Raw genomic sequence first — 12,438 nt, 5'->3', positions numbered from 1 at the left:
GAGGAATGCTACCAGGGCGACCGCTAGTCTAACAGCCAGCGCACACAAGGTAGAAGCCAGAAGTCAGGCACGGATCGTTCTTTCCTGTGGGGTTTGTCTTACTTTCGACAAGTTTAGTAAAGGGAAACTTCTCTGATCAGTATCCTGATCAATACACGGAAGAGAAACAGGATATCGTCGTCTTTGTATCCTCCTACAGTAATTAATTCAGACATCCCCTACCAACTGCTCAGATCTCCAGAAGCGAGCCCAGGAAAAGCAAAACAATTCTAATAAAAAAAATGGAATATATCAAGCATTTAGATCCAATTACTAAATCTTATGAAGGGCTGGGAGGAATATACTGAATGACAACGGAAATGCAGTCAGCAAAATCAAACCAGTATGAAATCCCATCATAAAAAGTGACAGAAACTTTATTAATAAATTCCAAAGAAAATAAAGGAGTGGGAAATATATTGAAGAGGAATATCAAACAGTGATCTATCGCCTCATTGGGTGCTTAGCTAAATAAAAAATAAATTGAAAAACAAAGAAGAAGGGGTCCAAATTTACGATAAAATAGGGAATGTGAACAGATTTGGTATTATTAAGGTATTCTTAGTAAATTGTGAGAAAATGTAATTTAAAAAAAATCTTAACTTTTAAAGGTAAATCTAAGAATCAGTCTGGACAGAAACGACGACAGAATACCTACATTCTGAGCCACGTAGGACCATCTGGACATTTTCACTAGAACCCACTTGGATGACCCTTAATGGAGAGGAAATGCAGTTATTGCATATGCAATTACTTCCATATTAAAATTGTTGTTCTATTTTGAATTCTGATAAATACTCATTAACAATAACAAACACGTGGTTCCTTGAATATTGGCTACTTTAAAACATGAGATCCAGAAACATGTTCTTTGTGCTTAACACGAATAAGCAATTCCTATCAGAGTCTTTGACCTCTCAACAGAAGGAAACGAGGATCGGTTTCCTTGTGAGTAGAACATGAGCACATTTGCCAAGCAAATGAAGTGCTGTTAACTCAGATGGCTGGGGAGTAAACGATACCGAGAAACAAAGACGTTATAAATAGCACAGCTCTTGCTTTTGGTGACTATCCGCAAACAAGGGCACACAATTCTAAAACCTTTATTCCTCAACTTATTTCCAGTGCAAACTTTGATCAGTGTCTTAACAATTTGCTTCTCTATGTTTCCCTTTCAAACCAAGAACTTGCTAGTACCACGACAGAGAAAATCGGTAAATAGGACCAGAATACTTGAAGCATCCCAGTTTCTCAAATACTAACAGCTGGGCGCAGCTGCACACTTATCAGAAACAACAGTGAAGAGATCCACATTAAAGGTCACCATCACAAACCTGGGAAGTCAGAAATTATGGATGGGTTTTCCTCAAACTGCTTCGCTGGGTGTCTTATGAAGTGGTGATTCAACACCGACAACTTCTTCTTAGGTTTCTGGGTTATCTGGAAAGAACATTAACACGGTCTGCATCGTCTACAGCATGATGACTTGATGAAGCATTACTTCAAGTAATAAAGAGTCAGCATTTTACTCTCTCTGGACCAGGCACTGTCCTAAAACAACATGGTATCAACGCTCATCCTCACAAAAACTCCGATAGTATGTATCTGCCTTTTTGTAAGAAACTAAGGCACAGAAAAATAGACATTTTTCTAAAGTCACACAGTTATTAAGATTTGGGGCTAAAATGCTCTGTCACAATCAAACAGACCTCAAAAGCTCATGTTTTCTCCAGAAGGGGGATGAAGCCAGAGCCATGGCTTTCAAAACCATTCCCACAGAACAGATATTTACTGTAGGGGCTGGAGAGAGGGCTCAGAGGTTAAGAGAACTGACTGCTGTTCCAGAGGTCCTGAGTTCAATTCCCAGCAACCACACGATGGCTCACACCCATCTATAATGAGATCTGGTGCCCAGAACACTATATACAGATATTTACTGTAAAATGACCCAGGGGAAGGCAGTTGAAGATGAGAAACCCTAGCTTCTTCCCAGCGCACAGCAGAAACTGAAGCTGCTGAACCCAAGGCCTTAATCATGCTGAAGCCGCCCCTAGGACAGGTCATCTAGCAGTCAAGAAAGCGACGAAAAAAAAAAACATAATGAGCCGGGCGGGGGTGGTGCATGCCTTTAATCCCAGCACTTGGGGGGCAGAGGCAGGCGGATCTCTGTGAGTTCGTGACCAGCCTGGTCTACAAGAGCTAGTTCCAGGACAGGCTCCAAAACCACAGAGAAACCCTGTCTTGAAAACAAAACAAAAAAAAAACCATGATGTCCTGTACAGGATACAGCAAGTGATTCCCAGGCTCTGCTAACTGATAAGTTGGAAACCTCGGTGGAACAGAGATCTCAGGACAGAAATGGCTCAACCCGGGCCAATACAGAGCTGACTCTTTGGTGAGTGAGTTACTGAGGATAGCATGCATTCTGATCTTACCAATACGTCAAAGATAACTTTTAATAGGCATTCAAGAGTACCTCATAGGATAGATTATGATGCTCTCACATGTTACTAAGAAAACCCATTAGAGTCTGTCATAAATATTTCTCTTAAATTAAAAATGAGAGCTGGAGAGAGAGGCATCCAATTTCGGACCTGTGCAGAGAATGTGCTGAGAGAAGAGTCAGCCATTCTGGTCTTTATTTTCACCGCTTCCTGAATGAATGGTCTATGCATTACATCAGAAGGAATAAAGATACTTCTATTTCAGAACTAATTCACCTGATATGAGGGTTCTGTTAGTATGGAATCCGTGAGCGCCAACCGAAGCGTTCGCTTCGCTAAAACAAGCTTTCAGTTTAAAAACACCTACCTGCTTGGTATCGGCGTCGATGAGATCCAAGAAGGCTCGGATTGTGGTCAACTGTAACTGCTTACACCTAGAGCGGAAAGGAAGTGTTACGGATACAATGTTCGTAAAACACTGGCCTTTCTCAGTGTGAAACTGTTACTTAGGCGGCAACACAACGGAAGACAAAAATCTATGTTGGAAATGATCGTACTCTCTTTTGTGAGAATTTTATACCTCCCCAGCTCTCCCCACAACCCCCACATCATCTCTCCATCTCAACCTCATGTCCTCTTCTTCAATTTAATTCAGTTTTTTAACTCCCTAAACCCAATCAGTCCCATCCACTTATGCATTAGGACGGGTGAACCCTAAGGTCACCATACCGCCAAAGACAAGCGACTCTCCCTCCCCCAGAAGCCACCAACCGCCAGTTTTGATGCAAATATGCACAATTCTATCAGTTAATGGAGCACGTTCTATTGCTTTAATGCTGTGCACTAAGAAGGCACACAAGTCATTCCTACTAAGTGTATATATCAAGGTTAACCTATAGAAGCAAAGCAAACAAAATCTTTCTAGATGTCTGGCAGCCAAACGGCCTTCTGCAACCCACGTGACTTCCAGCTCCAGGCACACGTGAAGCCTGCGCCACCCTACGCGCCTGCCCTGCGTGGACCTTGAAGACAGTGGCTTGTCCAGACAGAGGAAGGACAAAAGAGAATCTGACAGCCAGAGCACAAGGAGCTAGAGACTGGAGTCTTTGCTTTCCTTGACCCACGTGTAACCTCTTACGTTTCTACTATTATTAGGTAGAGATCTGATTTCTGGTTGGTTCCCATCGCTCCCCACAGCAGCCGTCACAAATCTAACCCTATCGGAGAGCAATGATTGGCTGGGAGCTCTGAACGTCCTCTCGGGGCACATCTGACTCTGCCTACCTAAGACAAGCCCTAAAGTTTAGTATTTGATGTTGGCGCCATTCGGAGTGACGTTACTTGTGCTTCAGAAGACGATGTTACGGGTTGTCAGGTCCAACAAGCAAGAGCTGAGTGTTGAGCGCGAACCTCTATTAATCTTTCACTCGGACTTAATTATGGTGATAAGACAAACCAGCAGCGTAAGTTATAACGTACTTACCACACGATGGAGAGATGGTCTGTTGAGACCCAGGTCTTAGGCACTGCTGAGCTCTGAAAGGAAAAGAAAAAATTCAAGTACATGACGATTTGCTGGCTCTCATACACTGATATTTAGAAACACGTGTTAAAAATTTCACTATACTGTATATGTCTATAATTAAAATGATCCATTTTTATAAAAGGTGATCCTAATATATTATTCCATGCATAACATAACCCCGTATATGTTATTTCTGGTTCTCAGACTTATATTACCCTTTAAAAATTAATATATCCGAAGAGCCTATGCTGAGGTTTTAATATCTAACATTTTAAACGCACAATTAAAAAGTTGAGCTTAATATTCCTTTAATAAAGAATCTTATTAAATAAAGTTATTAAGTAAGACTTTGACTTTTACATGACTGTAGATGTTCCAGTAGATAGTTCAGGATTTTAGTTTTGAACTGAACTCCTACTTGATAAACAGGGGTGTGCTGAGAAATATGTATTAGCATGTAGTATTTATCATATGTATTAACTATATGTAAATTTATTATATGTATTAACTACACAAAGTAAGGAGTTCGATTACGACATTTCCACATTTGCATAATAGAGATTGATCATTTCCATACTCTATAACTCCTGTTTATCTGCACCCTTCTTATTGATGAGTTTATAGGCATTTTATATATTTAGGAACTACTGATGATAAATTACTAAAAAAAAAATCTGACACCAGAGTCCTCTATGGTTCTAAGATTTTACTAGCCACTGAGCAGAATAATAGCTCAACCACTGGTAGGTAGCATTTACCATTATCAAGTAAATAAACGTGCTTTATCTTCTGATGTGGAATTCCCCTCTGTATGCTGTGATTACCATTAACGAATAAAGAAAATTGGCTTGGCCTGATAGGATAGAAGAGAGGTAAGTGGGGAAAACTAAACTGAATGCTGGGAGAAAGAAGGTGATTCAGAGAGAAGCCATATAGCCCTGTCAGAGCTGGACGGAATTTTACCCAGTAAGCCACTGCGACGTGATGATACACAGATTAATAGAAATAAGTTAAATTAAGATGTAAGAATTATCCAATAAGAAGTTAGAGCTAATGAGCCAAGCAGTGATTTAATTAATACAGTCTCTGTGTAATTATTTCGGGGCTAAGCGGCCGGGAACAAACTAGCGACCCCCTCCTACAATTTTGTTTGGCTTGGTAAAGGCACCACAAACACCACCCGCTCCTCCCTCTCAGGCCCAGAGAACACTGTAGAAGGGCAGAAAGAACACAGGAGCCCCACTGAGGGGGAACACCTGTGAAAAGCTGCCTTCTAGGCAGGACACAGCCAGTGCAAGCGTGAACTCACACCAGCTGTGGCTACTAACAAGCCCAGCCCTGCCGACAGTCAGCTATGGATGAAGGAGAAGCTGCTGGGACCCCAGCCCTACTGCTTAGTCATTGACTACTGACAGATTCTGGACAAGGCATTCCGTTGTGTGCCTACAGGAAGACCACTGGGCTGCAATGGATAGACCCACACTGTGGTCACACAGACAGCCCTTGGGGGGTACAAGCCACACACAAGGCATGAATATGGCGTAGAGATTTGTGGGGAAGGAGGAGGTCGGTAGGAGTGGGAGGGCCATAAGAGGTGAGAGGAGTCAGAATATTCACTTATGCAACTGTTAAAGAATGAAGTTAATAAAAAATGCAGACATGTTATAAGGGTGGCTGCTCATGGAACCATTAATTGTACACTAAAAGGCGTTCGTTCTGCTCTATAGCAAACAACATGGCTCAATCCTTCAGCCTCTCTTCTTCAAGACATAATAGCATTTCCTTTCACGGTGAGCAGAAGCCATGGGTGAGAGAAGCCATGGGTGGGAGAAGCCACGGGTGAGAGAAGCCACGGGTGGGAGAAGCCATGGGCGAGAGGGAGAAGCCATGGGCGAGAGAAGCCACGGGCGGGAGAAGCCACGGGCGGGAGAAGCCACGGGCGAGAGAAGCCACGGGCGAGAGAAGCCACGGGCGGGAGAAGCCATGGGCAAGAGAAGCCCTGGGTGCCTTTCCCTGTTCTGATTCCTCTCTCTGTTTGATCCAGTGATGACTAACGTGATCTGGGAAATAAAGCATTGCAGATGGGGTGTCTGGCATCAGCCTAGGTCCCTGAGTCAGAAACCACACACCGATCTACGCAGCAAAAGGTCATTTGTATTTATGATACTATTATCTACAAGGGAATATATTATAGCAATTGAACACAATCGCGGTCTTAACTTCTTATCATTTTCCCAGTCCCCATGGTTAAAGGTAAGAGATTCTAAGGGAAATTTGAGTTCACTTTCCAAAGTCTAAGTATCCTAATTAAAGATCAAACACTCAATGGCCTGGCAGGGAAGGGTAATTAATAATCGGCAAGTTAATAGGGCTTCTATTTGTTCGTCAACTATCAAAGAGCGTTATTTTATCTGGCAGCTGGTAAGTCTTTACTCAAAGCTAGCATTAGGAGGATGGGATGCGTCGGCCATTCTACTAGCAATACAGTTACATCACGCGGACGTTCCTGTGTCTACTATAGTACTATATAGAACCTTTAAGATAGTTACCACGACAGATAGGGCACTGGTCTGATGGCTTAATTTTGGCAGAAAAGTCAGTCCTGAACGAACTTGGTAATCCCGGAATCCTCCAGCTACGGACAGCGTAGTCAGATTTATATTCTGAGCATTTAAAATCCAATAGTCGTTTACAGTCATATAGAACTCTGGAAGGAAATGAAAGGGAAAAGGAAACACTGAAAGTTAAGCCATTTCATGCAGCCATACTTGTAATACTAATATTTATCTGAATTTTTGCTTAAGCTATTTGGTCTATAAATATCATTCACATTTCTATATTTGGAGAAAAAAATCATTAGCTTTGCATACAAGTCAGAGTACAAAAATCCACGTCGGCAATGAGTTGAAGTAAAATACCGAGAGTTACCGAAGGTGTCACTAAAGAGAAAGGCCACACGGAACCAGTTTTCAGTGAGTTCGCGTGCAAACACGTCTCTGCAGCCAACAAGACCGGCACCACCCCACACCATCACAAAGAAACCCTTGAGTTCCTTCAAAGAGGCGTTGTAGACATCCATGACGCTAGTGCCATGATAGAAGCCGTGTTCACTCCCACCATATTGTATATATTAAATACGTGCATTTTTGCCTATGAATTACCCTCAATAAAGTAGTCTTCAAAAAAAGAGACATTCACTTCTCCCGGTCACAGAAGTGCCCGGTCTTTCAAGGCTTAGCAACCCTGTGTTGAATAACCGTCACCACACCTCACTACGTAAGCTCCTAAGAAACAACCTATCATAAGAGCGACATATTAATTTTAGGATTACACTCCTGAAGAAAATCTCAGGTTTAGGGTTCTACCCATTAAAGTTAGCAGCAAACTTTAGCAGATTTTCACTTTATCTACTAAAACTAGGAAGTCTGTTGATCACTAAACTGAGATCAGGAAACAGAGCCCTAATTTCTTTTTCTCCGCATCAAACTCCATCAGATCCCATTCATGCCTTCATACATTTGGTATGTAAAGCCCTCCTCATTAAAGATCTCAACAGTATGTATCTGAGACACCACCAAGTCTACTGAACTCTGACATCTAGAGGACCTGGGAAAAATATCAATGAAACTAAGTATTAAAGTCTAAATATTAAAACCAAAAACAGTTATGAGACCACTAAATGAAGTATTTTCTATGCTTTCCTTGACGGATCATTGAGATGACGTCATATGGAGTTAAGATTCTCAGAGTCTTCAAAGTTAGCCCTAGATTGTGAGAACACACAGAAGCACACCACGGGTCCACTGCTGTGGTACCTTCTCTCTCTTCCCAAGCTAATTCTATCTGACATCCCAAGGACCTTGTGTGAATGTCCGAACTCCACCACAGAGCCTCACTTTGCCGTAGTTCACTGTAGGTTCGTGTGCACTGCTCTTACAATAAAGACATGTAAGAGGCCCACACCGGCCCTGGAAAGAGCTTGGGCACAGGAGCTGGGCATGGTGCTGCAAACTTGTAAACCCAGCCATGAGGAGACAGGAAGATCAGGATCGTAAGGGGGCTACATCAACACTCTCCAAAAGAAAGTAAACGGGCAATCTGGAGATTTGGTTTCCAGAATCACGATCTGAGCATAAGAGCATGAGCCACAAGGAGAAAGGCTGTTTGGTGGATGCATCCCATCCCTGTGAGGAGGGGTGTAGTCAGAGATGACCCTGGACCACTTTCCGCATTTAAAGGTAGCATTACCAAGTATAAACAGGGCTTCTATTTCTGGAAGTCATATGTACCTCTCAAGAACATGAAACCCTTCGCTACTTAAATACTTTTTTTTCCCCATTCTAATTTAAAGAAATAAGAAACCAGGAAGTTGAAAGAGACCGGACTTTCTCTAACTCAGGAAAAGCATCCCAAGCTTAGGAATCCCTTTCAAAGGTGATCATTGCTATCAATGATTCAAGCCTGACAGTATTGAAAATACATTTCTTCTTTGGGGGATGCAGATATAGTTCAAGGTGTGATTTTGTTTGTTCGCTTGCTTGCTTTTGATTTTGTTTACATTTTTGGTTTTTTTGTTTTGTTTTGTTTTGTTTTGGGGTTTTTTTTGAGACAGAATTACTAACAGCCCCTGCTGTCCTGGAACTTGCTCTGTAGACCAGGATGGCCTTGAACTCACAGAGATTCACCTGCCTCTGCTTCCCAAGTGCTGGTGTGATTTATTAAGCAAATACAAGGCTCCATTTGACTTCAAGAGTCTACTGCTGAGAGGTAGAAAATACTGGGAGAAATGACTGGAATTGGGCAGCATCTGGGGAGCAAAGTGGAAAGTTAATGCAATGAAAAACTCCATGGAATCTACAAGAGTAACCCTATCAAAGCCTCCTGGCAATCTTCTGTAACAGGCAAGACCTCAAAAGTGGAGGATTTGGAATATAACCCCAGCAACAAAACCTTTGACCTACAGTTTGTACCGCCTGCAGAGTGCTCTGGGACCAGAGCCTAGCAGAACCCTCATCAAAGAGGTCAGAGCGACTTCAGCATCAACTCGTGGGAGCAGATGTAGAATCCCACAGCCAAACATTAGGCAAAGGGTGGGGAGTCCTGTGGAGGAGGGGAAGGAAGGATAGGAGGAGCCAGAGGGGTCAGGGACATCACAAGACCATGGCCCACAGAATCAACTGACAGGGACTCACTGCAGAGATTGGGGAGCCCGTAGGATCTAACCTAGGTCCTCTGCATATATGTTATAGCTGAGTAGCTTGGTGTTCTTGTGGGATTCCTAACAGTAGAAGCATGGCTGTCTCTGACTCCTCTGTCTACTTATGGGACCCTTTTCCTCCTCCTAGGCTGCCTCACCCAGCCTTGATGGGATTGTGTGTGTCTGGTCTTATTGTAGCATGTTATGTGGTATTTGGTTGATGTCCCTTTTCCTGAAGGGAGGCAGAGCAGGTGTGGATCTGTGGGAGAGGGGAGGCGAGACGGAGAAACTGGGGAGAGGGGATGTAAAACATGAGAGAAGAACTTAAAAGAAATTTTTAAAAAGGTCCTACTGCTGAAGAGGCCACGCTACTGAGTCACAGAACATGGTGAGATCAAGCTGACACATACCTGGAAGCTTCGTCCCTGCTGGCTGTCTCTAATAACGCTACAAGATGCTCTACAAACTCTCAGAGGAGAAAGTCATTATCAACCACACCCAGCTATGACCCTGAAAGCTATAGAGATGATGGGTCCGGAAAGACAGGCTCACTGGTCCAATAGTGGCAGGGACACCATGGGAGTAACCAATAACTTTTTGCTCAAATTTAAATCCTGTTCCACAAGATGAAAGTCATACTTTATAACCATTATTGGGCTAGGAACCTACGGCTAGATAGCTAGATAGGCCACAGTCCCTAAGGGACGGCCTACTATTCTGCTGCTAAATGACATATCAAACTAACTCCTGCTGACTTATTATTTTAAGTGTATCTGGAATCATTTAACCTTAACTACACGGCTCATCTATATGAACTGTGCAAAATGCAACCGAAAGGGTGGTAACAAAACTGACTTGTAGTTTTTGATTCTTTCCCTAAATGAATACTCAGTCAACATTAGTAGAAGCAGCACAAAAGATTTAAGCAATTTTACTCACAAATCTCTTCATTTCATTACTGTGAGAATCTGATATGGCAAGTTTCAAACAAGTAACTCTTTTTTTTATATTTTTTAAATTTATTTATTTATTAAGGATTTCTGCTTCCTCCCTGCCACTGCCTCCCATTTCCCTCCCCCTCCCCTGATCAAGTCCCCCTCCCTCATCTGCTCGAAGAGCAATCAGGGTTCCCTGACCTGTGGGAAGCCCAAGGACCGCCCACCTCTATCCAGGTCTAGTAAGGTGAGCATCCAAACTGCCTAGGCTCCCTCAAAGCCAGTACGTGCAGTAGGATCAAAAACCCACTGCGATAAACAAGTAACTCTTAAAAAGACAGAATCGTCCCCAGGAAGAACGAAGTTGGAGTCCTAGAACCTTGGGCTTAGCAAACACGCGTTAACCGGCTGGAAAGAGAAGTCAGTGCCATCCCCAGTAAGCCTAGATTGAAAGAGACGAACGACACTGAGAACGGGAATGCTGATGTGTAACCGGACAGCCTCACCCATGGATTAAACTCTCAGGAACCAGCCTCACCCGGACGGAAGAGGGAAGTTTGAAGGTGCTCGTACTCACCCGTGATGAAACGGTCTAAGGGCATCACGGGGGCCACGTGAGGAGTGGCCTGGGTGACCAGAAGGTTGATCAGATCTGGCTTAAAGTTTTTCAGCGTAAGCAATGCTCTGGCCACGAGGCCACCCATAGAATGACCAACTATCGTCACACTTGTGGGAGCGAATTCTTGACCCTATTTGAAAAGAAAGGAAAGGAGAAAGGGGGAAAAATCACCATGATAGGATTCTTAGTATCATAGGAAAACTACTCAGTACTTCTGCTTGCATATGACCAATACAATAGCAACGATAAACCATGGGAATATCCCTCAAAAGAGAGAAAAATCTGTCTGCACACAGTTCTAAGCAATAAACAAATCCTCTTTTGGGTTGTGTTAATTTTAACAGTTATACTTTTGGTTATGATTTTCTAAACTGAAACTGGAATCCTTGATTTAGTGAATCACATTTGTATTCATTTGCTAGGTTACATATAATCTGAAGTATATTAAATATAGAATAGAATATTATTTTATAATACACATTATTTTTAATATAAAATATTATATTATATATAATATATATGTAAATATATTTACTTCAAATATTCTTATTCTTGAAATAAATAAAACTGAAATAGTTTTAAAAGACAATTACCATCATATGGATCTCTAAATCATTTCTCTACAATGCGTTGGCATTTAAAAAATAAGATAGCATCTTAAACATTTAGTCACACATTATGTAATTCTTTAAAAAAAAAGCATCGCCTCAAAAGTAATCTTTGTTGGGGCTGGAGAGATGTCTCAGAGGTTACTCTCACTGATTCTTCAGAGGATTGGGGTTCAGTTGCCATCACCTGCACGGTGGATGTCAGAGGTTACTCTCACTGGTTCTCCAGAGAATTGGGGTTCAGTTGCCATCACCCACATGGTGGATGAGGACAGCAGTCTGTAATTCTAGTCCCAGGGGACCCAGTGCCCTCTTCGGGCCTGCAGAGGCACCAGGCACACACACGGTACACAGACATACAAGCAGATAAAATAACCACACACCAAAAGTTAATTACTTTTAAAAAGCAATAATAATCTTTATTTATCTGGTGTGGTGGTGCACACCTTTAATTCAAGCACTCAGGAGGCAGAGGCAAGCGGATCTCTGTGAGTTCAAGACCAGCTTGGTCAACTTAGTGAGTTCGAGGCCAGCCAGAACCACATAGCGAGGACCATCTCAAAAACAAGCTTGGGTCAGCCGCGTTCCTTAATCTTCCTACTAGACTGTAGAAATGTCTCCCACAACACTGGTCCTCCACACGTGCCTTTCCTTCGGTCGCTGCGCAAAACAGAGCTGACCCGGAAGGCCTGGGGTTGCTATCCTTAGGATGATCTAAAGGAAAGGCTGCTACAGAGAGCAGCCTGGGACCTTATATTTCGGAGGGCTCTTGCCACTCTTTAGACAGTTCACAGTGCCCACAATGCAAGCAATACGGCCTATGCTGAACACCTGTTGCCTTCCAGGCTAGAATTCTGGTCTGTGTTAAGCAGATTTGGAATTAGCTCCCGATAAAACTCTGGGGCACTGCGTCTCTAACTGCGCCCCTCGCCCCTCCAAGGTAACCTTTCTCACTCAATTTGTAGATGGAGGAACGAAGTACAAATGCGTCCGTGTCCATCCCGTCTCCTCCATCCCTGGAGAGCCTCTGGAAGCTCACACCTGCTTTCTTCCGATTTCTTCCCTGCGCTT

The 12,438-nt window shown here is 42.9% G+C and overlaps 1 protein-coding gene across 1 annotated transcript in view; it reads right to left on the bottom strand.

Annotated features, from left to right (window-relative positions):
• The window catches only part of Pgap1 (post-GPI attachment to proteins inositol deacylase 1), a 64,102-nt gene that overhangs the window by 39,918 nt on the left and 11,746 nt on the right, over window positions 1–12,438 (bottom strand). Inside the window, exons 4-9 of the mRNA XM_075956390.1 lie at window positions 10,718–10,889; window positions 6,558–6,715; window positions 3,967–4,019; window positions 2,851–2,917; window positions 1,374–1,479; window positions 698–753 (exon numbers count right to left, since the gene is read on the bottom strand). Of these exons, the coding sequence (XP_075812505.1) occupies window positions 698–753; window positions 1,374–1,479; window positions 2,851–2,917; window positions 3,967–4,019; window positions 6,558–6,715; window positions 10,718–10,889 (612 nt within the window). The remainder of the gene's footprint in view (window positions 1–697; window positions 754–1,373; window positions 1,480–2,850; window positions 2,918–3,966; window positions 4,020–6,557; window positions 6,716–10,717; window positions 10,890–12,438) is intronic.

The sequence above is a fragment of the Microtus pennsylvanicus genome, chromosome 22, assembly GCF_037038515.1.
Source record: "Microtus pennsylvanicus isolate mMicPen1 chromosome 22, mMicPen1.hap1, whole genome shotgun sequence".
Lineage (NCBI taxonomy): Eukaryota > Metazoa > Chordata > Mammalia > Rodentia > Cricetidae > Microtus > Microtus pennsylvanicus.
This window is presented reverse-complemented; position numbering and strand designations above follow the sequence as displayed.